The 26,693-nt window shown below is 36.5% G+C and overlaps 1 protein-coding gene across 5 annotated transcripts in view; it reads left to right on the top strand.

Moving 5' to 3' along the window:
• Window positions 1-26,693, top strand: part of trdn (triadin) — an 86,920-nt gene that overhangs the window by 48,351 nt on the left and 11,876 nt on the right. For 4 of the 5 annotated variants that reach the window (XM_036582116.1, XM_036582115.1, XM_036582114.1 and 1 more), the window contains 14 exons: window positions 4,097-4,186; window positions 7,806-7,898; window positions 12,248-12,292; window positions 12,555-12,599; window positions 15,250-15,288; window positions 16,478-16,531; window positions 16,632-16,679; window positions 19,287-19,337; window positions 19,432-19,473; window positions 19,575-19,622; window positions 20,499-20,543; window positions 20,650-20,697; window positions 22,428-22,469; window positions 22,558-22,587. In XM_036582116.1, coding sequence (XP_036438009.1) covers window positions 4,097-4,186; window positions 7,806-7,898; window positions 12,248-12,292; window positions 12,555-12,599; window positions 15,250-15,288; window positions 16,478-16,531; window positions 16,632-16,679; window positions 19,287-19,337; window positions 19,432-19,473; window positions 19,575-19,622; window positions 20,499-20,543; window positions 20,650-20,697; window positions 22,428-22,469; window positions 22,558-22,587 — 720 coding nt within the window. The remainder of the gene's footprint in view (window positions 1-4,096; window positions 4,187-7,805; window positions 7,899-12,247; window positions 12,293-12,554; window positions 12,600-15,249; window positions 15,289-16,477; window positions 16,532-16,631; window positions 16,680-19,286; window positions 19,338-19,431; window positions 19,474-19,574; window positions 19,623-20,498; window positions 20,544-20,649; window positions 20,698-22,427; window positions 22,470-22,557; window positions 22,588-26,693) is intronic. The other variant, XM_036582112.1, reaches the window with a different exon arrangement.

The raw sequence follows: 26,693 nt of genomic DNA, 5'->3' as shown, positions 1-26,693 counted from the left end.
AAAATTACAGTCAAAAGTAAGACACATATAAATATAGCGGCATGCAAAAATTTGGGCAAAATCTCTGGTCAACCTCTGGTCAGAATTTCTATTAAAGTAAGTAGAAGATTACCTGATCTTCAGAATAGTGTATTATTTTTGTTTTGTACAATTTTAGAGTGAAAAAAGAAAGGAGCACCATGTAAAAGTTTGGGCACCCCAAGAGATTTGAGCTCTCAGATAATTTCACCAAAGTCTCAGACCTTAATTAGCTTGTTAGGGCTTTGGCTTGTTCACGATCATCATTAGGAAAGGCCAGATGATGCAAATTTCAAAGCTTTATAAATACTCTGACTCCTCAAACCTTGTCCCAGCAATCAGCAGCTGAAGACTCCTCTGAACAGCTGCCCAGCACTCTGAAAATTAAAATAATTTATGCCCACAAAGCAGGAGAAGACTAGAAGAAGATAGCAAAGCGTTTTCAGATAGCCGCTTCCTCAGTTCGTAGCATAATTAAGGAATGGCAGTTAACAGGAACAGTGGAGGTCAAGTGAGGTCTGGAAGAGAAAGGAAAACTTTGAGAGAACTGCTTGTAGGATTGCTAGAAAGGCAAATCAAAACCACTGCAAAAGACCTTCAGGAAGATTTAGCAGACTTTGGAGTGATGATGCACTGTTCTACTGTGCAGCAACACCTGCACAAATATGACTTTCATGGAAGAGTCATCAGAAGAAAACTTCTTCTGCATCCTCACCACAAAAGTCAGCATCAGAAGTTTCCAAAAGAACATCTAAACAAGACTGATGCACTTTCGAAACAAGTCCTGTGGACTGATGAAGTTAAATTAGAATGTTTTGGCTGCAATAAGCGAAGGTATGTTTGGGGGGGAAATGGATGCAGGATTTCTTAAAAAGAACACCTGTCTAACTGTTAAGGATGGTGGTAGATCGATCATGTTTTTGGCCAGTGGCACGAGGAACATATTACTTGTAGAGAGAAGAATAGATTCAATTTAATACCAGAACATTCTGGAAACAAACATCACACCATCTGTGAATAAAAAGCTAAAAATGAAAAGAGGTTGACTTCTACAACAGGATAATGATCCTAAACACACCTCAAAATCCACAAAGGACTACTTCAAGAGGCACAAGCTGAAGGTTTTTCAATGGCTCTCATAGTCCCCCCATCCTAAACATCATCGAAAAGCTGAGCAGATAGACAGACCTCAAAAGAGCAGGATGGTCCAAGAATCCCTCAGAACTAGAAGCCTTTTGCAAGACAGAATGGAAAATCTCCCAAACAAGAATTGAAAGACTTTTAGTTGGCTTACAAGCTGTGACACTTGCCAGAGGGGATGTTACTAAGCACTGACCATGTAGGGTGCCCAAACTTTAGCTTCAGACCCTTTTTCTTTTGTTTTGCTTAAAATATTAAAGAAATGTTGTAGTTTTAACTTTTTGAAAACCAGGTCATTTTTGCTCACTTAGCTATTCTCAGTAACAGAAATTCTGACCATCTTGCCCAAACTTTTGCATGCCACTCATTGTACAGGGCCTAACAATTTCACCCTGAACTTCAACCCTTTTAACCTTTACTGTATAAAAATCATTGAGTGATCAACAAGATCTCAGCACTACTGAAAGGAAAAATGAAATAAATAATCTTAAATAAACAATTAAATAAATAAATTCCATCCCAGGCAGTACATTTTTTATATTTTTTGTGAAATGCATGTTTCTAAAGATACAGACAGATAATAGATTTATCAGGTCTTACTATAAGATGAACATAATAGCACAACTGGAGAATATTGCATTGCTGTATTAGTTTTGTGAACGTCTTACTTTAGAAGTGTTCATTTTAAAGCAAAAAGTCTGGAAAACATGTTTTTACATTTTTCCTATGAATGTAAACAAATCTCGATTATTATGTGCTTAAACATTGCTAATTTGATTTCTAAGATCAGAGGCAGTGCTCTACAAGGGAAAACATCACTTCTCTGAAGTTCAGTGTCGAATTCAGGCTTGATCTTAACCCACTGAGGCTTGAAGAACAGAGCCTGTGGGCTTGCTGGAAAGGAGCAGCTTCCTATCCCCTTATCTCGCTTTATTATGAGTCTCCTGGTGTTATCCTGCAAGCAGTACATCTCTCATACAGCACATCTCAATATGTTGTGTGGAGCAGCACCATCTCACTTACCGTGAGAGAAATTAATAGGAAGGCTTTTTCACAAAACACTTCTAAATGTTGTTTCCACAGCAGTATTTTCAGTTTGCATGAGAAAATTTCTTACATATTTAGCTGCAAACGTTGTAAATAGACATTTCTGAAGAAATGACCTCTCCCTGACTTGTTCATTTATTATGCTGAAAAAAAATGAAAGAAAAAAAAAATCTTCATCTGTGAGAGGATAGATCACATATTATATTTTTATTCAGTTATAGACATTAGGATGGCCAGTGGAAGACCATTGTGAGATCATATATGGGTCAACCTACCACTGTGGTGGAAAATGGGGTATGTGTGTTGTACGTTAATACATTATTCAAATATAAAATGTAGCTGTTATACTGGACAACATCAATAAACTATTGTACACCATTGAATATTTACTAAAATCTTGGCTTTTCTGAAATATAGTCCACTGTCACTTTAGTGTCAAATCACATTGTATGTAGACAGTTACAAATATTGTGTTCAGGTTTTTATTTTAATTGAATTTTAAAAAGTAACAGCAAAATGAATTTTTATATCTAAAACTATTTTTACATAGAACATAATCATTTTCATTCATTTTTACAATATAGTAGTAGTAGTTTGCACTCTGCTAATTGGTGGGGCATAAACGTCTATTACTTGTTGGCTACATTGGCTGTGGAGCTGCAGCACAAAACTAATAAAGCCAGCTTCAGACACCAAACATGTCCTGACTGATTGACCACACGTGAGGTTTGGCCTGGGTGATGTCAAAAAATAATTTTCTTGTTAAAAACAATTAGGATCAATTATATCCCATCCACCCCACGCCTGTAAACATACAAAATCCACCGCAGCTTACATGTTTCTTTTCTCTGTAGTAAACTATTTCACCTCTCATTTAAAAGATGTCACTCTATCCTGTTGGTATGGTTTTATGGCTGTTTTGTCTCTTTAAATGACAAGAACAAAAGTGATGTGTGCCAAAACATAAGTAGTGAGTTTCAAAGCCTAATCCACATGTTTTACACGTTAAAACAAACAAACAAACAAAAATATTAATGTTTTCCATCATAAAAGCAGAAGGGCCCTGGAAGTCAATCCTTAATGCCTGTGGGAAACCACAAAGTACTAAATTCTGGTAATTGTACAACTCGTCTGAGCCATCGGGACATTTTGGGCTATGTAGAAAATGCTGAGAATTTTCCTCAGATAGTATTCCGTACTCTGGGAAATGCCCAGGAGAGAGAATGGAAAATGCACTCTCTGTAGCTCCTTAATAATCCATCACTGATATCAGATTACACTGCCCTGCTGACCAGACCTATTTGGGATAAGGGGAAATTGTGTAAATGTGCTTTTTTTTTTTTAATAGTCCACTCTGCCTGGACTTACCAATGGTAATAGATTGGTCTGTGTCTATGCTCTACAAAAGGTTATTTTATCTCAAAGTGCTGTAAGCCAACTTCCCCTCAATCTCCAGCGATTACCTCTTAGATACACCCTTTATCAAGCGGTTTCACTGTTAGGTGAATTTTTGCTCTGGTTTTTATAAACTGCACTTTTGTATTTTTGTGCACCCCAGAAAATTACAGCTACAACGGAGCCTGCTACCATTTACCGTCTGGAACAGGCTTGAAAAATAGCGATTCAAGGTCTACTTATGGGCAGAGAGCTCAGCCACTCTGTCATTCCTCTATCAAGAGCATCTTTAGATGTGTTTCACACAGCAGCAGAAATTCCTGCTGAGAAAAAGGCCTGCTGGGCAAGGAAGAATGAAATGAGGGACTTTTTACAGAGCTGTTTTGACCTGTGGGCTTGAACAGAGTCTGCAGAAAATGTTGTGAACATGGGCATTTTTTTTCTTTTTGGCATTTTTCAAAAGATACAAAACTTATCATACAATCTCGAACATCAGAGGAGCCAAAACCAAAGGCAATCAAAGAGGATGAAGAGAAAGAAGAGGAATCAGAGGTCCTTCTGAAACAAGAAGAAACTAAAAAAGAAGGTAGGAAGCAGTTTTTATACAACACATTTCTATAAGCAAAATGGATGGTGTTATCTACCAGAGCTGAACTGGAAACTAAATTCAGCACTGGACTTTTGTCTATACCAGCCACTATAACCACAGTGATCTCCCCCACCCTCACCCCCAAGTGACTAAGACTGCTATCATAGTATTAGTGAGTGTCTGCATATTTTTGAACTACATTATCCTGAACACATCAAAGATGCTGTAGCTTGGCAGTTTCATACCTTTTTAGTGAGAGTGTACTGACTGAGTTTAGTACCCTTGATTTGAGAAGAAACACTGGATGAGCAGATGTCTACAAACCTTTGGACAGTGCACATAAGCATTCACATCAGTGTACTTTAGGTCCAGTGCTACTGTACGTTATTTAGAGCAGGACTGTTCAAGGCCCATACTGAATTAATTCAGCAGACATTGATTCTCTTCTATAATAAGGCTAAAAGCACTGCTGACTTGGGATTTGGCTTCAAACAGCCATAATTTTTGCAATCATGTACATTGCTGATCTGTTTAAATTACAGAGTTGGCTGATTAGAATTTAAACCATGATCTAATTTAAACTCTGATATGGACAGATAAAAAGAGCCATTAGGAATACAGTGGGCGAATCTGTGGACCATAATGTAGACATCACAAAGGCCAGTCTCTGTGGGAAAACAGCATTGTAAAAGCTCAATGCGGCACTGATTGCATAGTTATAATTACAAAGCAAATAGTCTCTACGCCTTATCTCACTGCCTTTCAACATTTTAACCACAGTTACAATTTAAACTTTGCTTTTAAATTAAGTGCAGCCCAGTATAACCAACTTGCATGTTTTGAATTATGTTTTTCAAGTTCCTGCTGATTTTAATCAAGATAAGGCAACTGCTGTTTTTTAAAAAATCAGATAATACAAAGTATTTCACCAAAGGTCAGAGAGAAATGGAGGAGAAAGAGTGAGCATGCTGGTTTAATAACAGAAATCCTGCACTCAGCTGCAGGGCTTAGCGATATCGACAGCATTTGCATTTTAGGCACAAAGCATTCACATGCAATCTCTCTGCAAATCTCTGAAAGCATACAAGCAACAGCTTCAAATCTGATCTCCGTACTAAGATACAGGCATATGCATTGCTCTTTAATATTTCTAAAATTTGGAGACACGCTCATCAAACAGCACCATTCATCTCCTGCTTTATCTGTTTGGCTGTCATAAAGCCTTCTTATTGTAATGATCCAATTTTCTGATGGGGAGGCATTCAGTCCAAAAGTGTCACATTAATTCAGACAAATTTAAGCAATCCAAACCTCTAATAAAGCTGTCATATTTGCACCGTGACTTACATCCACTTTTTGAAATTAATTTCAGTCGTGTGATTTATGAATGCAGAAAACCTGCCCGGGCTTTTTATGACACATGAATATTATTAGATTTACAGATTATGATAGTGGGGCCTTCAGTTTCATAAAAGTGAACAGGATTTGGTGACTGGCAGCAAATGTGAATGAGATGTGAATATAAACTTAATTTGAACGTCTGATCCAATTGTAGAGGAAACCTGTTTCCATAACATCCTCTTAAAATCCAAATCTAATGACTAAGATGGAATCCCATCTACTTTTAACCCTTAGCTTATTTTTTCAAACTGACAATTCTACTTTTATTGAGAAACTCAAGCAGAAGTATACAGTACTGTGGTAGAGACCACCCGACATTTTCTGAATTTCCAGAGAAAATAGCCATTAGGTACAAGTTATTGTACATTGCTGTGTCTGATCCACTCAGACCAGCACAACACACACTAACACACCACCACCACATCAGTGTTACTGCAGTGCTGAGAATGATCCACCACCCAAATAGTACCTGCTCTGTGAGGGTCCATGGGGGTCCTGACCACTGAAGAACAGGGTAAAAGGGGGCTAACAAAGTATGCAGAGAAACAGATGGACTACAGTCTGTAATTGTAGAACTACAAAGTGCACCTATATAGTAAGTGGAGCTGATAAAATGGACAATGAGTGTAGAAACAAGGAGATGGTCATAATGTTATGCCTGATCAGTGTGTATATATTTACTGAGTATGTATAAGTATATGCAAGTACATAGACTTAAAACTGATGTTTTTTAAAGATTCTTTAGTAAAGAAAATGGTTCAACCAGGAACCAGGAACACCCTTTGCATAATTAAAGAGTTCTTTGCAACAAAAGTGTTTTTCATATATATATATATATATATATAATATATATATATATATATATATATATATATATATATATATGAAAAACATTTTTCTGATGCAAAGAACATATATATAAATAAAATGGCAACTTTATAGATATATATTGTTAACTGTGAATGGAAGCTAATGTAAAGATTTTTCCAACTAATATTCAAGGATTTGTCATTATTTTTTTTACTCAATGTAAAGGACAGATGTAGTTTTCAAATTCAAATTCAAGAAAATAATAAAATGCAACAAAATTGGACATACATGCTGTCCAATGCATAAAATCAATCAATCTGCTGCAACATGTAGATGGTAGCCTAATCTGCCTTGTGTCAACAATTTAAGCTAGTGGTGAAGCTAAAGTAGTGTTGGAGTTGGAGGTTATTTGACACATACTGGGCCCGCTTATACCAGTTGTGAATCATTTAAATGCCACTGCCAATGAGAGTATTGTTGCTGACCAAGTGCATCCCTTTAACATGTGTCAGGCTCCAGTCCTCATGGGCCACACCACTGCAGACTTCAGCACATGGCTTCATTAAACACACCTGATTCAGCTCATCAGCTGATTGGCAAGGCCTTCATGAACTGAATTAAGAGTGTTAAATGAGGGTAAACGCTCATCTCTGCAACCTTTTGGCCTGGAAGGTCTCCAGTTTGACATGCCTGCTTTATGACCACAGTTTATACATCTTATAATGGCTACGTAATGCATGACAATGCACCTTGTCACAAAGCACAAATCTTCTGAAACTGGTTTCACGAACAGTATAATGGGTTCAGTGTACTTTAATGGCCTGGCCAGTCACCAGATGTGATAAAATGGGAGATTTGGAGCACGAATGTGCAGCTGGTACAACAGACATGTGCAATCATGCCAACACGGACCAGAATCTCTAAGGAATGTTTCCAGCACCTGGTTAAATCAATGACACAAACAATCCAGGTTGCTTTTAGGACAAAGCGGGGGGCCTGACCAGTATTAGAATGGCATTTTGAAAAAAGCAGATGGTGTATACAGTGAATGGTTCCAACTCCTCTGTGATTGTCGCCTCAGCTCTTGTACAGTGCTTGGACTCATTTAACAGTGGAGGCTCTTGAGGGAAACTGGTGCTCTACATTACTCTTGCTTTTGTTAGTTTGCTGCTCGTTGACTTATCCATAGGAATCCCGCGAGCACTATCCAGCATAGACTGCTGAAGGTAATGAAGGCATTTAAAAGCTTGTTATTGAATGAAAGGGCCACAGATTCTATTCTAGCAACATATAGTATGCTGCAGCTGGGCGTAAGCCTAAAATGACTCCAAATGGTTCCAGGAATATATATAATACAGGAGCACAGTGCTATGTGATTAACATGTTTGCATTTCTTTACATTAAGATGAAGAAAAAGAATCTTCTACCTGTGTGTGCGCTCTGCCACAGCAACCTGTAGAGCCTCCAGTACAAGACACAAAGCCAAAGGACGAAAAAGGTACTGATATTAACTTACAAGGTCAGTATGATTCATGCTACTCCTTCAGTGACTGAGCTGAAGTAGATGTTTCACCTCCTGTTTAGAGTGACAGATCTAGCGCAGGATGACGGTGATGGTGGAACATTAATCTGGCAGCTGGAAAATAAATTTGTGTTCAGTAACATTGGAGTTTATTGCTCGTCTCGGACTTAGGACCAGTTTTCTGAATACAGATTAAAGCGAGTCTCAGATACGTTGTGAGTGGAATTTTCCATTCAAAGGCCTTTTATGTGGAGGAACAGGCTTAATCTAGCCTGCAGAAAATAAGCCTTATAACAGGCTCAATCTCAATCCGCAGCAGTAGGCCTCATAAGCATTTTGACTTATTGTTAGCCCTGGCTTTGGGGATGGATGATTTATGGCTTCAAAATTGTGTCAAAACATGGTCTGGAATTTAGACGGCTTTGATACGTCACAATACAAGACACTGAACAATAAACAAACACATAAACAAGCAGACAGATAACACTAATGTTTGCGTACTTTAGGCAATAATTGTGTTGACATATTTTATTACAGTGAAAATGATGTACACATTTGAATGAAGACAATTTAATGCATCACTTTTCTCAGTAGTGCAAAAGAGAACACAAGTTAATTCCACTGGATGAATATCATTACGAGCATCATTAATTGCGCTCTTCTCTCACCAGCTAATAACCTCCCAGGCTAACTGAACATGTGAGCCAGTATGATGCAATGCAACCTCAAGACAAGAACAGACACTGTTCTCCTCTATTGTTCTATCAGGATATTCTAACTTCACACTGCAAAAATGTACATCATATATATCCACATTATATGGGAATTACTCACATGTCTACAATGAGTTCCAAAATTCTGAGACCACTAGTGAAAATGCCTCTATTTTGCTTTCTTCTAATTTAACACAATGTTTTTCATTACATATTATAGCATCAGCATGACTAAGTGAAGAGCAGACTTTTCACATAAATTTTCACATAAATTACAGAATTTCATAGGTTTGGTCCTCTTTTGCTTTAATGACAGCATGCACTCGAGCTGGCACGGACTCTGATCACTAACAGAGACAAAAGCCTCTGCTGAGTAGATCAAATCCACCTGAGAGTCATCTGAACACGAGCTCAATGGAAGAGACGACTGAAAACAATCCGACCTTTTTGCTAAAATTCTAAATGTGTCCTAGAAATTGTGCAGAATCTTCAATACTCCATTCTTGTTTTAAAATGTCCAGTTTTTGTTGTTTGTTTGCAGGATAAAATTAGAGCATTCTTAGATTTCCAAAGTGGTCTCAGACTTTTGGACCCCACTGCCTTTGAGCAGGATATTCACAATTCAAATAAAGGCAAACACTTTATTCTGTCTCACGCTGGGGGCCGTAACTTTGTTTTGAAAAGCACTGGAAACAGGAAGGGCTTGTAGTGTAACTAGCTAGCTAACTCTTATAATCAACATATGAAGTTTAATTAATCATGGTGTCTACAAATATAACAAGAACTTAAACAAGAATTTCAAGAATGTCACATTGAGAAAATGTAATTATTTGACAAACTGTCAAATTAAGGAACAATTTAGAACGAAAAGTCAGTTTTATTGTTGCCCATGGAGAAAGTAGCAAAGAAGAGAACAGAAACAAAAGAAAAGCAAAAAGAGGAAAGTACTAAAGAAACGAAAAGAGCCACCAAAAGCAAAGAACAGAGAACAAAACATAGGAAAAACCACTCAAACTGGGACTCAAACCACACCACTACCAACACCAAGCCAGGAATAGAACAAGCCAAGGGGAATAAATAGACAAAGGACACATGAGAAACACCTGGGGCTAATGAGAGGGTGGGGCTACAGAATACACACAGGTGGAACAGATGACTGGGGAGGGGGGAGACCAAAACAACAAAAGCACATGGCCTACATAAACAAAAGCACATGGAACAAGAAACACAAGGAAAGATAAACAAAGGCAGACAGACAGAAATAAGGAAAGACAACGCAGTGTAAGACAGGATGTTACAAAAAGAAGTCTTTCTTTTGAGATATTAAATCAAATTCCTAGAAAATACCTCAGTATTTTGACTTACTAAATTAAAATTTAGAGGAAATAAGTCTTTCTTTTGAGATACTAAATCAAATTTCAAGAAAATGTCATTATTTTGACATAAATCAAAAGACTGAGAAAATAATGTATTATTTTAACAAACTAAATCGAAATTTTGAAAAAGTAAGCAAATATTTTGACATAAAACTAAAACCTCAAGAAAATAAGTAGATATTTAGACATATTAAATCAGAATTTTGAGACAATAAGCACTTATTTTAACAAACTAGATCAAAGTTTTGAGTAAATAGTTCTTTTGACATACTAAATCAAAATTGAGAAAAGTCATTATTTTGACGCATTACAAATTTTGAGTCCCTTTTTTTACAAACAGTATATTTCTACTCAAAATTTTTATTTAATCACATACTAACTAAAATGTTTGATTTGAGAAACAAATACTAAATCAAAATTTTGAGAAAATACGTTATTTTGACACAATCAAAATTATGAGAAAAAGGCTATTATTTTGACATACTAAATAAAAAATTTAAGAAAATAAGTCATTATTTTGACATACTATATCAAAAAGTTTCGCTGCCAGAAACAAAGAAGGAGGGAAAAAGGCAGCAGTCCTCCACCTGACATGAATTGGCTTTTTTTAGTTTTCATCCTGAGCTGGAATATAAAAGACGCTCAAAAGACTACACTTTTATGAAGTAGTGGGCATTTCTGGGACATGTCACTAGAATCCCACCATAAAGTACAACTGCTCATGTCAAGTAACAGTAGGATTGATACATACCAGAGTTCCCCAAGTTGATTTAATAATTAGATGAAATTAGAAAAATCAGGTCTTTAATTTCACAGTTGGTCAGCATCTGCCTGTTGACTTGGTTTAATCATGCTTGATTTGAAATATATATAAAGAAATTCTCCATAGTCAGCTGTGAAAATGAGCAGTATGTCCAAGCGTGACAGCATGGTCATGGTCAACTGTATTTCCTGGGCCTGCTTATATTGGTACGAGTTTCTAGGCTGCTGTAGCACACAATACATAATAATGAGGCTAAAGACCAAATTCAATCCCAGCCTGTTGTGTTCTGATATCTCCCTGTGGAAAGCACTTTTCTCCTTTCAATGGGCAAACGGTGCACTCAGTGTTGCCATCTGGTGGAACCTTAAGTGACTACAAGTCATAAATTATGCTTCTCCTATTGATATTGCCCACGATCAAATCTGAGCTTGTATAGGGAGGAAGTACATGATATTTAACGATGTGTTTTTCACAGCCATCCTGAAAGGTTTAAAACAGAGTATTACTGATTTCTCATTAACCTTTTCTTGTTCCATGCGATGCAGAAGGCCTGGACCTTATTTAGCTCTGCATCTGTTGGATGATTCACATACGGCTAGACGTAGAGTCACATGGGAGTTTCTGAGGACATTATTAATTAAGAATTCTCCATAACCTCAAACCTTTGCTTTTACATTCCCTGCTGTGTAGCACACAATAGTGCCCCCTGCTGGATCTACATCAGACTGCACAGACCACCATCCCCTGCTTTCAGTGCTAATTTTGAGAGCTGTCTCATATTTATTATAACATATAACTGATCCCAAGCATTCAGGATATAAATAAAGCAACTCACATTATTCCTGTCAAAGATAAGCATGTAGAATTATGTTTTTTAAAAATGAAAATTTCACTAAATTTAGTAAAGGCAGAGATGCACAGTATATATTTATATATACAAATATATAAAGAGCAGCATATAGCTCTTCAAGAAACAGATAGAAAATATTCCAGAACAAATTCATACTGGTTAAATGAACATTTGCAAACCAAATATAATAATAATAATAATAATAATAATAATAATAATAATAATAATAATAATAATAATAATAAATGAGTGACTGAGTAAGTGAGTGAGTAAGTAAGTGAATGACTCTAAATGATCTCTGTTCTAATTGGCTATTGTGCCTTATTCAAAAGTACTCAGAGCTGAAACGCTACCTAGAACACTGTAAATGGGCAGGGCTAAATGGACGGATATATAAAAAGGAGTTGGTTCTTCTGACATCACAAAAACAGTGAATTCAAACCAGGCTGTTATTGCAGCTTAGTTTCCATAAATGGACCGTATGGACTGGTGAATGGTATGTTCTAAAACTTAGACATTTGATGTTTATATATCACTCCAAGCTACTTGATTTTAAAAAAGAAATGAGGGAAATTTGTTTTTCCATGATATTGGCCCTTTATAGTCTTTGTTTTCATTTTCAGAGGAAGAGGTGAAGAAAGCAGAGCCACAGGAAAAGGAGGAGGAAGGTGATGCATCCACACAGCACTGCACTCTCTCCGCTTTAGCTCAGAGCCAAAACAAATGGCACTACATCTCATTTAGCTACTTGATTTACCTTATTAGTGAAACTACTGTTCTGAAACATGAACATGGTCTCTGTAAAGCTAGCTTCTTACAAACACATCCCAATCAGAAGTCCAAGATGAGTTCAAACTCTTGCAGTTTTAATTCAGTAATTACAGTCAAACATCGTTTTAACATCATGATAATTCTGGCTCTGTATTCCAGCAGTGAAGCAAAAGGTGGTGGATTCTGAGCTGCCTAAACAAAAAGGTAAAAACAGCAGGCTTTCCTCGTCACTCTGTTTATTACATAAAAACATCAGCAGCAGACATAAAGTTGCTCCACTCAAACTCTTACCCAGTTAACCCTGTATCAACCACACAGTCTTAAAAATAAAGGTGCCAAATGGGTTTAGAGGAGCGATGCCAGAGAACCACTTTGGGATCCTTAAAGAACCTTTCAGTGGATGAACCACTGCTAATGAGAGAGCACTGTAGTGAATGAAAACCTAATAATCATTTAACCATAATGTAAAAGTTCCATAAACTCTTAACATCTTAAAATCCATAAACAATCTTTTTACACTACCATTCAAAAGTTTAGAATCACTGTTTAGAATAATACCAACACAATTTTGTTGCAGATACATTTATGAAAAGATACAAATATAATGCTAATATTCAAACAGGAAATTTCGATGATGAGCAGTGCTGTGGATGATTCCATGAAACTGAGATAGCTGTAGAACTTTGAGAATTAACCTTTAATAAAAATAGTATCCAGAATCACTCATATTCCAAAAGCAGTGACCAAATCTTGCTGGTCAAACAGCTATTCATAGTTATTTAATGTCAAGAAATTACTATAAATAGATCATTGTAGTTTCTTATTTAATTGAAATTGTGAATAAACCATCGGTGTATGTTTTTATTTCGGTACACTTACTTTTACAGTCCCCTAAGTTCTAGACATTAACCAGGTACATATGAAGTACAAACTCAAATGTATATACTCAAAAAAGTTATTTCTTTAAAGGTTCTTTAGTAAAGGTAGTGTTTCTATATAGAACCATGAGTTCTGTTTAGAAACATTTTCATGCTTAAAGGATTCTTTGTATCATGAAATCGTTCTCCAGATTGATGGAAAATGTTTTGTGTATGGTTCCATATAGAAACCTTTTGAAAATGGTTCTATATAGAACTAAAAAGAGCTCTGCTATTGTTATGATGTTAAGCATGCAACCACGAAAGAACCCTTTTTGGTGCTATATAGAACCATTTTCAAAAAAGTTCTACATAGGACCGTATACAACACATTCTCCATAATCAGATGAGCCGTTTTACCATGCAAAGAACCATTTAAGCATGAAATGGTTCTGTATAGAACCATTCCCTTTGCTAAAGAACCCTTGGAGAACCATCTTTTTAAAGAGTGTACCAGATAATTATTTTGGGCAAGTTCCAAGAAAGTCTAAATAAATTGCAATGAGATGCCAAGCAGGTTCTAAATATTATCTAAGTGTAAAGATGAACTCCAAAGTGCTGTGTAATTATTTTAGGTAAATATTGAGAAAATTACACTGGAATAAGTAACAGGTTCTAGATATTAAGCTTATAAAGGACACAGCAATATTTAAATGGAGTAACAAGGTGAAAAATGCACGCATATTTGCACTAAATCTCACTGTAATGTAGAACATTAAATCAGCAAAGTAAATCAGAAACTTCTCCAAGTGTAATTTATTTAGACTGTCTTGGAACTTACAGTCTTTATACCCAAAATTATTAGTACCATATAGTTTGTTCCTCCCACTTGCCTGATTGATACCTAGAACTGTACACTGTTAGTTTACACTGTATAAATTTGTATTGAATAACAATTATTAATATGACAGGTGATTCTAAACGTTTAAATGGTATTGTAAGTGTTGGATCTTGGGAAAACCTTTACACTGATGAGGATTCTTTAAAGTATGTAAAGGCTATGTAAACATCTTTTAGTGTACAATTCTTTACATTGCTCATCGTATCCACTGTAACATTCATTGGGGAATTAACAGTAGTGGTTCTGTGGTTCTGTCATGGCATCACTCCACAGAACATTTTTGGCACCTTTATATTTAGCAGTGCAGTTGTGTATGTATATATATATATATATATATATATATATAGTATATATATATATATATATATATATATATATATATATATATCTGTTAATAATAATAATAATAATAATAATAATAATAATGAGTACAGCAGAAAAAAGAGCGGAGAGTAAGGCAAACTCTTTAAAGTGAACTAGACCACAGGTTCTTCACCTCACAAATCTGACCACACAGTGTTCCATGGCCTCCAAGAACATTTAACTGGCCCAGTCATTTAAAATACTAACAAATATAACACAACGTGTCAAACATTGTAGTCTATTGAATGAAAAAAAATTCTGTTTGTAGCTATTTATCCATGATGGATGGATTCCATGCGATCAAAAAGACAAACGTTTTACATTGACTTGCCCTGAAAATACAAACATAACTAGCTAGCTGTGTCAGTCACTGTGGTTTTGCATGTTGCCCGACCAATCAACGACCTCGAGCTAAATATAATCTTATATTTTTGCAATTAATTATCACAACAATATTATCTGCCATATTTAAAAATATTTGGTTAAATGTCTATATATTGTAACAAAATTTTGCAATTTAAATAAAACTGACAGCCAAGGTGCCCCACCAGTACCGCCAGGGCCCACTGGGGGGCTGCAGCCTGCAGGTTGGAAACCACTGATCTAGGCTGGTGTACCACTGCTGTACTTTTTAATGTAAGATATGCAAATGTGTTACTTTGGTGGAGCTTTTATTTAAAATGCTTTTCTTTCTTTTTTTTAATTAAAAATCTTCCTTGTAAAATGACTGAAGATCCAGAAGAAGTTGATGTTGTGGCACCACTACAGGACTGTAAGTGTGCATCATGGTTAGGAGACAGTTTAAAGGAATGCTGCAGCAACCGAACATCTATCTGCTGCAACTGTAGCATATCATCACTGTCAAAACAAAAGCTCACATCTCCATTTTTGTTGTGTTTCATGTTTGTACATAATTTAAAAGTGTCAGCTGTGCTTTACACTGTGTGTATGTTTCAGGAGGTATAGACCAATGGAAACTGTCCAAAATGACTTTTTACATTAACTGACACTAAAAGAAAAGAATGTTTTTGGCTTGTTTCAGAGATACAAGATTTTATTCAGCGTCAATGTGATCAATTAGCACTGACAGTAACGTCAATACAGTTCCCTGTGCTTAGTAAAATAACAGATAACCTTTGTTTGAAAGACACATTATAGAATCTAATAGGAAGCTGTTTCAGCAACTGCTCATTTTTTTCTATAACAAGCGTGTTTCAAGTTTCTGTTCTTTCACTGAGTACAGAGAAAAGTTGTAAAGTTCCTCTCCCTAATAATTGGTCATATGCCACAGATGCAGCAGATAGAAATTAAGCTGAAAATGCTGAAATATTCCTTTAATGCAGTAGAATACTTTTTCAGTAGTGTGCCACGGTCAAATTACATGTTTTGTTGGTTTTCTGACAATAAGTTAATGCATCCTCCACAGAGAGCGCATTTTACTGTGAATTTTAGTCCACTGCATTTTCTGTTTTTTATTTTACGCTGTAAAAGTTTAAGTTCAACTGAAAAAATTACGAGCAGCTGAACTAGTTTTATTCGACTAAAAGTACTTTGATTGAAACAATGATTCATTCACAGTATTAGTTTAGTTTGAATGAAACTATTTAATTTACTTGTTACCACATGAAGTTTTTTTTCAGTTGAATTGACAAACAATTTTTGATGGTGTAGTTTAGTTCAACATATTGGAAAAAATAAAACATGCAATAACGTTTGCACAGGCATCATTTTATATTTTATTCATTTTTTCCAATGTCTTCATTTCAGTAAATGAACAGTAATTATGCATTAAAATCTGTGCTTTGTAGAGGGCGTATTAACTTATTTTCACTTAGAAAATGAACACGTCATTTGACCAGGGGCACCCAAACTTATGCATATGACTATATATCTTTAAATTTGTTGACATTACACAAAGATTAAATGCTAGCTGCTAATTTGTCCTACAAAATCCACCCTAGTGCCCGCATGCCGTCCTACACCAGTGTACTGCCCGGCGCCCCCTGGCTGGTACGGTGAGTAAATCACCCGGTCACACTGTGGCCAACAGGAGTTCAATATTCTTGCTTTTGATTTGATTGAAACATGTAACCACAATGGCCATTTACCTTCCAGTGCATCACATAGTCACAGATAATCCACTGCCACCGACGACTCTGCGAGGTATTAAAAGCCATTTCACTTCAGTCTCGAGTAAAGTGGGTCATTAATTGTCAGAATTGACAATGCTGGTGCACATGGCCTGAAGTGTCTGAGAGAGCTAAAAAGCCCAAGGATTTAATTAATCCCAGTGCTTTCAGTGTGCTGTATTACATCAGAACATGCTGGCTGAAGCATTTGTGTGTGTTTGGTGTGCTTTTCCTGCAAGGTAATTCGTTTTGTTTCTTCTTTTTTTTCCCCTTTTTTTTCTTCTCTTTTAACCTTCTGGGAATAAATTATGGCTGCAGGGTGGTAACATTTTACTCCCTTTACTACATTAAGCCCTTCAGTCTGTGGCGAATGAGATAGCAGTGACTCTGAATGTCTAAAATAGGTTTTAAAGGGTCTGTATCCTACATATTTCTTGTGTTATAATGTTTATGTGGTTTAAAATAGTCATAATTCATTTTTGCATTACCTTTTTTATACTATCTTTATCCCATAGAATTAAACAGGCTTTTTCATTACTGTGCCTGTAAGACTGATATATGTAAATGAGCTCTGTGTTGAGCCTCCTTCAATATGAGTCTGGGCTGAAACACTCCTTATGACTTAAACGTGAATAGGTGGAGCTAAGCTGCTGTAGGCTAAGTAGGTGGATATATGTAAACGACGGCTTTCTGTGACATCACAAAAACACTGAATGCAAAATAGACTGTTTTTGAAGCTTAGTTTTCATCTCAGGCTGTATGACTAGGGAGCAAATGGTGCATTTTGAAACTTTAACAGTGTTTACACTCATATTTAAAAAAAAAGTGTGGAAAATTTGGTTTTCCATGATATGGGCCCTTTAATACATACATGACTTACATTCCCATGTCAGTCTAGTTCAAGTTCAGTTCAGCCATCCATGCTCCGCCCACAAATGTACTCTATCATAGCTACAGTTGCTATGTTAGGTATCTTTACAGAAAGTTGGCACACTTGTACACTTATAACTTATACACATTTCTACACAATACACATTTTAGTTTTACAAAAGCAATATTTTACCCAAATTTTGCCCTAAACTAAATGATGACAGGATTTATCAGTATACTACTCTCAGTGAGTTCAATGAAATACAATGGTTTCGTGTATATTTGCAAAGTATGTTATGTTAGGACATGTTGTTAAGGACGTGACTGAGAAGGCAGGTGGTGGACCGGAGCTCCAACGCAGTTGTATCACTAGGCTAACTACTGTAGCTGATGTTAGCTCGGTCCAGAAACAATGAAATACAAACCAACAGGCCACTTCATTGAGGGCACCACCTTGTTTCTACACTCACTGTCCATTTTATTAGCTCCACTTATGAGCACTTGGTAGTTCTAAAATTACACACTGTAGTCCGTCTGTTTCTCTGCTTACTTTTTTAGCCCCCTTTTACCCTGTTCTTCAATAGTCAGGACCCCCATAGGACCACCACAGAGCAGGTATTATTTGGGTGGTGGGTCATTCTCAGTGACACTGATGTGGTGGGGGTGTTTTAGTGTATGTTGCGCTGGTATGAGTGGATCAGACACAGCAGTGCTGCCGGAGTTTTTAAACTCCTCATTGTCACACAAACTGTGCAGCAACAGATGAGCTATCATCTCTGACTTCACATCTACAAGGTGGACCAGCAAGGTAGGCATGTCTGATAGAGTGGACAGTGAGTGGACACAGTGTTTAAAAACTCCAGGAGCACCACTGTATCTGATCCACTCGTACCAGCACAACACACACTAACACACCACCACCACATCAGTGACTGATGCGGTGATAAGAATGACCCAGAAAAAAAATCTTGCCTGCAGTTACCTGGATATCTATTCATCAATTCTTATTAATACTCAATATAATAATAATATTATACTCAAATATAATTAAAATTACTCAGGATACACATCCCAGGTCTCTACACATAATAAAGAAGCAGTCTGTGGTTGGTTATTTCGCATGTCAGTCAAACGGCACTTTCCTGCTGAAGTAGGTGGTTCTTGGCCTTATTAAGAGACACAACTAGATGGAATACTGGCTTGCAAGACAACCACTAGGCTAATGTTAGCTTGATTACACAAATCATAAAAACTACACCTGATCTATCCTAACAGTGTGACAAAATAAATATCATTTGAAATGGACAGCAGTCTATAATTGTTGGCATTTATGGGCAGAGCATAGAGCGGTCAGTTACAGTGCATTATTAAATATGGGACTTGTGGTTTTGCTGTCTGTTGCTTTTGGTGTTTTGATTTTGTATGCTGTCCATGCATGGCTTCTACAGCACAGACCAAACAGTCTGGGGACTCACTTTGAAATTTTTGTTGCTATTCAAAGGGCTGTAGCTGTTGGACGACTGTGTTTAAATTTGACCTGTCATGTTTCATCTTTTTCCTGCCACCATGATGCATTAGCTGTAGTGGAAAGCTCAGTCCCCAGACCGTCTGCTCTGATGTCATGCGGTTGGTCATGCACTGCTGTGTTGCTCGACCCTGAAATGGTTCTTAGAGCCGCATCTAATCTGTAATTCTAATATCTCAAGCTCTCCACAGAACTCTTTGCTGAAATTTAAAAGGTTTTGACCTGGTTTTTTTTGTGTGTTTTCAGAATCTCAGGTCGCTGCAATAGCAACTCATGCTATCACTATTCAGAGGATGGGTAGGTACCTTTCAAGTAGCCAGAATTTAATTGAGGAATTTACATGAATCATCTTTTATCTCCATCTTTACACAATGTTCTTTTATGACACTAGATGAAGGCAAAGAGAAACCAGAAGAAACCGCAGAAAAGAAAAGTAAGAATCTCAACTTATTCAGTTGGCAGTGGCAGTTTCACATTGTCCTGCTACATTCATTAATGTGAACATTATCATGGATCACTGGTTTCCAATTTCAGAGCCCCCTGCTCCAAAGAAGAAAGTTAAAGTAGCTCCTATGAAGAAAGGTAGGAAAGTTACTTCAAATCAATATTTTGGTCAAAACTGTGATTAAAATAATTTCTTGCTCTATAATCAATATATAAGCCACCTCAAGTTCAACTTTCCAAATACAGCACTCTGACTGTTTGTTAACTGAGAACTTAATGGTATTAACCCCGTACAGGGCCTGCAGTGTGGCTTTTATTACACACTTCTGTAAACGAAGAATTGCTAAAATAGTTTACATCGAGGTCCCCTGTAGTCACTGAATAATAACCCTTAGTATGTAGTAAGCCTGGGATTTTAAGAGGTTAATAGATGTCCAAGCAAAACCTTAGAAACCACCTGTAATACTTCAGCAATGGCCTAGCAACACTTTAGCTACCACCTGGAAAACCATCGTTACAGCCAAGCAACACCTTAACAACAATTTAACAACCACCAAGGAGCACCCCAAAGGAAGCTAAAATACCACAGCAACTTTGTAGCAACTTTTAATACTGATTTCAAAGAGGAAATCAGATTTTTCAGATTTTCTACATAATTGAATCATTAAGATGTATACATAGTCATTCAGAGTGGTTTGATTTGAAATGCTTTTTTTTTAAAAGTAGAGGGGTACCGGGTGTTGTTAGGCAAAATACCGCCAAAAGATTTACCACTGTTTTCTTTCTTTAATCTTTCTTCTTTTAAGAAGGAAGTAAAATTATTCTTCAGTGCAGTGAGATACGTTCACTTGACAAAATTGTCTTAAATAAATAAAAGCAGGGGAACAACTTGAACAATTTTTCACTATTTAAGATATAATTTTCGCTGTATAGTTTTTTGTGAGGACGTTAAAACACTATCACAGAGATATCAGGTCCATTTAACCCTTTTGTTTTGTTATTGTTTTGCACCAGTCTTAGCATCAAAAGAGAAGGCAAAAGCAACCGCTCTGAAGAAAGGTATAATTACTTACAATAATTATTGTATTTGGTTACATAAATGTTGTATATAACCCAAACAGTCTACTCTTTTGTCCTGTTGTTCACACCATTGTATCTGTTACAGAACAAGAGGCACCTAAAGACAAGCTCCGACTGATCCCCCGTAGACGAGGTTAGTTATAGAGTGAAAGCTAAAGTATTAGCTTTGACATCTAATCAAATGTAAAATCTAAATAAATTTAAATCACCAAATTGGCTCTTTCTATGCAGAATGAATTTTAATGGCCAAGTAAGACATCACTTACAAGGAATTTGTCTTGGCAGTAGCTCACCTTGAGATAAACAAGTAACAAGTAATTAAAAAGAATGTAGGAGTGATGAAAAATTGTCTGTGTTGCAACAAAACGGTAACTTTACAGAATAAGAAAAAGACATTTGTAACTTTCATGTACAAATCTCAGTTCCAGAAAAGCTGGGACAGTAAGTGTAATGCAATTAAAAACAAAAAGCATTGATTTGTGAATCCTCTTTGACCTGTATTTAAATGAAAACAGCACAAAACAAGAAATTTAAAGTTTTACCTTCTAAGCTCCTTTGTTTTTTGTAAATATATACTCATTCTGAAATTGATGAAAGTTGTAATAAGGGCAATTCAAGACTAGAAAAGTTGTGAAATGTTAAAAAAAAAAAAGATTTTAAACAGGTGATGCAATCCAATCCAATGCTGGTCCTTCAAGACCAAGAATGGGTTGAAATTCCTCAATGAGTGACTGTAAGAAGTTTAAGTATTTCACCCTCTATGGTGCATATAATCATCAAAAGATTCAGGGAATCCAGAAAAAAATCACTGTGCATAAAGGGCAAGGCTGAAAACCACAACTGAATGTCCCATGACCTTCGATCGCCCACTGACAGTGCTTCAAAAACGAGCATCCTTCTGCAATGGATATCACCACATGGGCGCAGGAATACTTTGACAAACCATTGTCAATAAACACTGTCTCTGTATCCACACATGCAAGTTAAGACTGTACTGTTTATAGCAGAAGCCATATATCAGTAACATCCAGAAATATTGCTGACTTTTCTGGCTCATCTGAAATGGACAGTGGAAGTTTATTTTGTGGTCTGGCAAGTCAACCTCTTCAAAGTCAAAGAAGAAAAGGACCATCCAGACTATTAGCAGTGTAAGGTTTAAGAGTCTATCATGGTATGGGGGTGTGTTAATGCTCATAGCACATCTGCACATCTGTGAAGACATCAATAATGCCGAAAGATATATACACATTTTTAAGCAACACATGCTGCCTTCTAGATGACGTCTTTTTCAGGGACACACACACCTATTTCAACGTGACAATGCCAAGCCACCTTCTGCTTGTGTTTTACTGGCTTGCCTGCAGCCCAAAACTGTCTCCTACTAAAAACATGTGATGCCCAAAATACAACAATGAAGGCCCTGCATGGTTGCACAATTACAGACTTGTAGAACAGAAGAATGGCAAAATATTCTGCTTTTAAAACTGGATCAGTTTGTGTCTTCAGTCCCCAGATGATTAATAATTGCTATTAAAAGGAAAGTTGATGTAATATAGTGGTAAACATGCTGCTATCCCAACTTTTTGTGAACGTGTTGCAAGCATCAAATCAGGAATGAGAGTAAATTTGCAAAAAGAGAGTAAAGTTAATAAGGTAAAACATCAAATACAAGTCAAAGAGAATTTACTAATCGCTGCTTTCTGTTTTAATGTACTGTTTTACTGGCACTGCTGAGATATGTAGTTTTAAACAATTTTCTTGTCTGCCTAAGACTTTTACTCAGTACAGTATATAAAATAAAAATTTCTTCTTTAAAAAATGTTTACAATATTTGTATTCTAATTGTCCTGATATCTCCCACAGAAACACAGAAGCTGGTCAAGCCTACCAAACAAGTCACACCAGGTAAGTATATGTACAGTTTAGAATAACCACTATTGATGCCCATTTGAACCGAATTCTGATGACTAATAGAATTTTTTTCTCCATGCAGTGAAAAGGAGGGTCAGACCAGTGGAGAAAGGTTAGTCTAAAATAAATACCTCTATCCACTTCACATGTAATTATTTCAATCTCTTATAATAAACCCATTCTCAACAACTCTGACAGACCACTCATTTCCTAATATGACCTACTTTAATGATCAGTTATCTTCCACAGAGAAAGAGCACATATTATTGTTCAGTTGGTGCATTCTACTGGTCTGCTGAAGTGTTTGAGTCAGTTTATGAAGGCTTGAGATTCCATTATGTGAGTCCAATACAGTCTAAAGACCAAGAGAAGCCATTTAGAGCTGTAGACAGCATTATTCTGTATATAATACTGTATGAAGAGTCCTACTGCTAAAGACCAGTTTAAGTACAGCTTCTCAAAAAGCAGGGTAACCTCTGAAAAAGTTTTTAAATTTACAGTAAAGGGCCCATATCATGGAATAACTGACTTTTCACTGCTCTTTTAAAATAAGAGTTGTAGTATAGAAACACTTTCAAAGTTTACCGTACCATTCACTCCCCAGGTCACACAGTTCATATGAAAACTAAGCACATTTTAGCCTACAGCAGTTTAGCTCCACCCATTCACACTGAAGTTTTCAGGAGTGTTTCACCCTGGACTGCTTTTTGGAATGTGGCACAATACAGGACAGCCAATCAGAACAAAGCTCATTTACATGTATCAGTCTTAAATGCACAGTAACAAGAACAGCCTCTTTAATTCTGAAAATGAATTATGGCTATTTTTGGTCCAAAAAACATACAATTATTGTAGTTGGACGTTAGTGGAAAATATGTAAATGCAAGTAATGTAATGTAAGGTTTGGGCTCTTTAAGGGTCGGTTTCCTGGACAGGGGTCACGCCTAATCTTGGACAAAATTCTAATGTCAATATACTTTTTCCCACTAAAAATCCTTTTTCATCTATATTTAGGTTTAATATTGGTCTGGGAAACTGGCTTATGTTTCTGCTGAATTACTGAATTACTACATTACTGAATGTATTGGTCTAAATTGCCAAGCTTGAAGACTTGCTTGAATATCAGAATAGTAAGGAATCTTCATTGGAACCCAAACCACAGTAGAAAAAAAAAACACATCCTGCACAAATTAAAGATGTTCTGTGAACTTACCCTCTCAGAGTGGAATGTTCTACACGCTATTAATTGCCAAGTTAAGTTAATTCTACTTTACTTCATCTTTGAGACTTTGGAATAAACTTCAGGAAATTGTCCAACTGAATTAAGCTGACCTTTCTGTCATCAAAGAAAGCCTGTGCTTGCAGTAACAATGTTTTGTTTTAAAGAAACATGTCCGGACTAGAATGCCAAATAAGTAAACCAGCACGGTCTCTTCAGCAGAGCCCAGAAATGGACAGAAATACAAACTAATCCTGAAAGCCAGGCAGGGTAGAGGGGCCTAAAGCCATCCTCAAGTAAACCTCTTGTTACTTCAATGATCTCACAAATCACATAGAAGTAAACATAGCTACCAAAAACAAACCTAAAAGTACAAAAAAATCAAGTCAAAAACTTCTGAAGGAGCTGAAGTTTGTTAAGCACTGCTCTTCTCATTTTGAGATCCTTTTGGCTTAAAATAAAATGCTAAAGCTTCAAAGTGAGGAGTGTGAGCAACAGTAACCAGTCCAGGAGCTGAACCAACACAACAGAAAGAAATGATTATCTCAATATGAATGGCTAAAGTAGACATGAAGAAAGAACACATTTCTTTTCTCACAAATATGCAAGAGAAACAATCATATCAGTATTAGGAAAATCAACATTCAGGTTTCTAAGAATGTATTGGTAAGGACGAGATAGGTAGATTAAGGCAGAGATAGCATAGCTGTATTGCTAAGTAGGTTTATTAATCTATCTGAGATTAGCCTCAGCTAATCTCTTTTCATTAGAAAAAATGAAAAAACACTGGCTCATCGCACACTGACGAGAAAGTACCCTGTGTAGAAGAGGCCTCATCAGCAGTGTGTCACTTTTTTAGCTCTGTTAGCTCATTAGCTAATCTGCAGAGGTAGCCTCCATTACTCACCCAACATGGAAACTTGCCCCTCAGCTCTTCTGGAATAATAAAATGTGTTTATCTTTGTGCTGCTATACTTTTGTGCGACAGCAGTGCTACCACCTAAAGTTCTATGAGTCAGAATGCACAACCCTAATTGGTGTTGGCAGATATAAGCTTAAAAATTAAATCGACGCTAGACATATGTTTAGATTTTGGAATTCAAACCAATATTTAAAGGCATATTTATCATATCCCAAAAGAGCAGAATATTTAGGCAACGCTGGGCTACTGTGCTAAAATACCTGCATTTTATAAATTTTTACTATGTTCTATTTACATAGAAAGAACTTAATATCAGCATCTGCCAAGAATTCCATATTGGTGCATCCCTAAAATTGCTTACAGATAACCCCTTAAAATCCCAGGCTTATTACATACTAAGGCTTATTATTCAGTAACTACAGGGATTCAAAGCAAACTGGCTGAGCTATTCTTAGGTTATAGAAGTGTGTAATAAATAAATAATGGGCAAGCCCTGGCTATTTAAGGGATTAAACTTACTTATGTGATGTGGCAGCAGAATACAGACGCTCGCGGATGTAAGAAGAATGACAAGTTTAATATGATCAGGCAAACAAAGCAAAAGGGCAGAGCAAAAACGAGGTCACAAAAACAGGCAAGGAAGTCAAAAACACAGGTCAGTCAAAACAGGTAAAGGCACAAAAGGGGTAAGGCAAAAGGCAGAGTTGAAAATATAAAATGGTGGTCAATAAACAGAAAAACAGGCAAGAATATACAAACGCTCAGTAGATCACAAGGATACAATACTTCGCAATTAGTCTAGCTAAAGCCCGGGCTTTTAAAGTAAACTAACTAGTCATGTGAGCAGAAACACAGGTGACACCAGTTAGTATTCCGAAGATGTAGAGCGCTGATTGGTGCGCAAGCGGGAGTCAGAAGTCACGTGAGTCCCCACTGTATTGTGGGAAATGGAGTCCGTGTCTGAGTCCAAGTCGGAGGGAAGTTGCTCCGTCATGTGATCTCCCAGAGGAGTCTGGGAAATGAAGTCCGGTTCTTTGCTAAAGGTCGTTGAATGTGTGACAACTTAAGCATATGGGACCAAGAAATGAACTACTTACTCCTAGCACTAGGGTTTTTACTCACAACAGTAATCACTTATCAAGTAGTAATTCCATCTCTCAAACTGTAATAGGAATACTTTGGTTGTCACTTCTTTTCATTTTTTTACTTCTGCAATTCTCTAAAATCCAAACAAGTCTGTACCAATTTGAAGGAACAAGAAATGACCAGCCGATAGACTCTTCATTTAGTGAGAAATAGCCACAGTAAAAAGTATTTAAACTGTAATATGTTACACTTTTTTGAAGGTCAAGATTCTGTAGAAGAGACTCTGTACCAACGGCAGATCGTGGCTTTGGATCAAGCACAAACAGCCTTAAGTTGTATTTTGTGTGCTAATGGCTTCCACATTAGCATTAACATTATAAATATGAACGCATACAAATACATTGTGAATATTGTAACAGCTTTAAAAGTTCTTATCTCATTTAAAACCTGCCTAAAGCTACACACTTATCCTGCACAAGACAGGCCCTAATTACAAAAACACACATTTGTTTTGCAAGCTTGTGTATGACTCCAAACAAAATTGTCTGCCATTATAAACTGACAAATCATCCAGCGATGTGGTTTGGAGGCGAACAATTATATTGTAATTATAAACGGGCAACATATCCAGCTGATGCTATTAGAGGTAATTGCAGCCTTGGTACATTAATCACCTGAAAAATTACAAAGGTTTTAATCTATATCTGTGTTTTAGCAGGGCTGCTAGGACTTTTCTAAACACACTGTGTTTAATTTCTCTCATCTTGATTCAATTTGAGCATGTGTAGCTTCTAAGTTTTGTCATGCAGTCAGTGTAACTAGAAACCAGAACTAAAACTGAATCTTTTGTAATCAACCATTTTATTCATAGTTCTAATGTCAATCTAATACATTTTATTTGTGTCAAACATTGAAGTTCTGCTCCAATTTTTAAGTTATATTTTCTATATTGGGAGGTAAAACATTACTGAAAGCCAGTGGTTGCATAGAA

Source organism: Colossoma macropomum, unplaced genomic scaffold (assembly GCF_904425465.1).
Source record: "Colossoma macropomum unplaced genomic scaffold, Colossoma_macropomum, whole genome shotgun sequence".
Taxonomy (NCBI): domain Eukaryota; kingdom Metazoa; phylum Chordata; class Actinopteri; order Characiformes; family Serrasalmidae; genus Colossoma; species Colossoma macropomum.
This window is presented reverse-complemented; position numbering and strand designations above follow the sequence as displayed.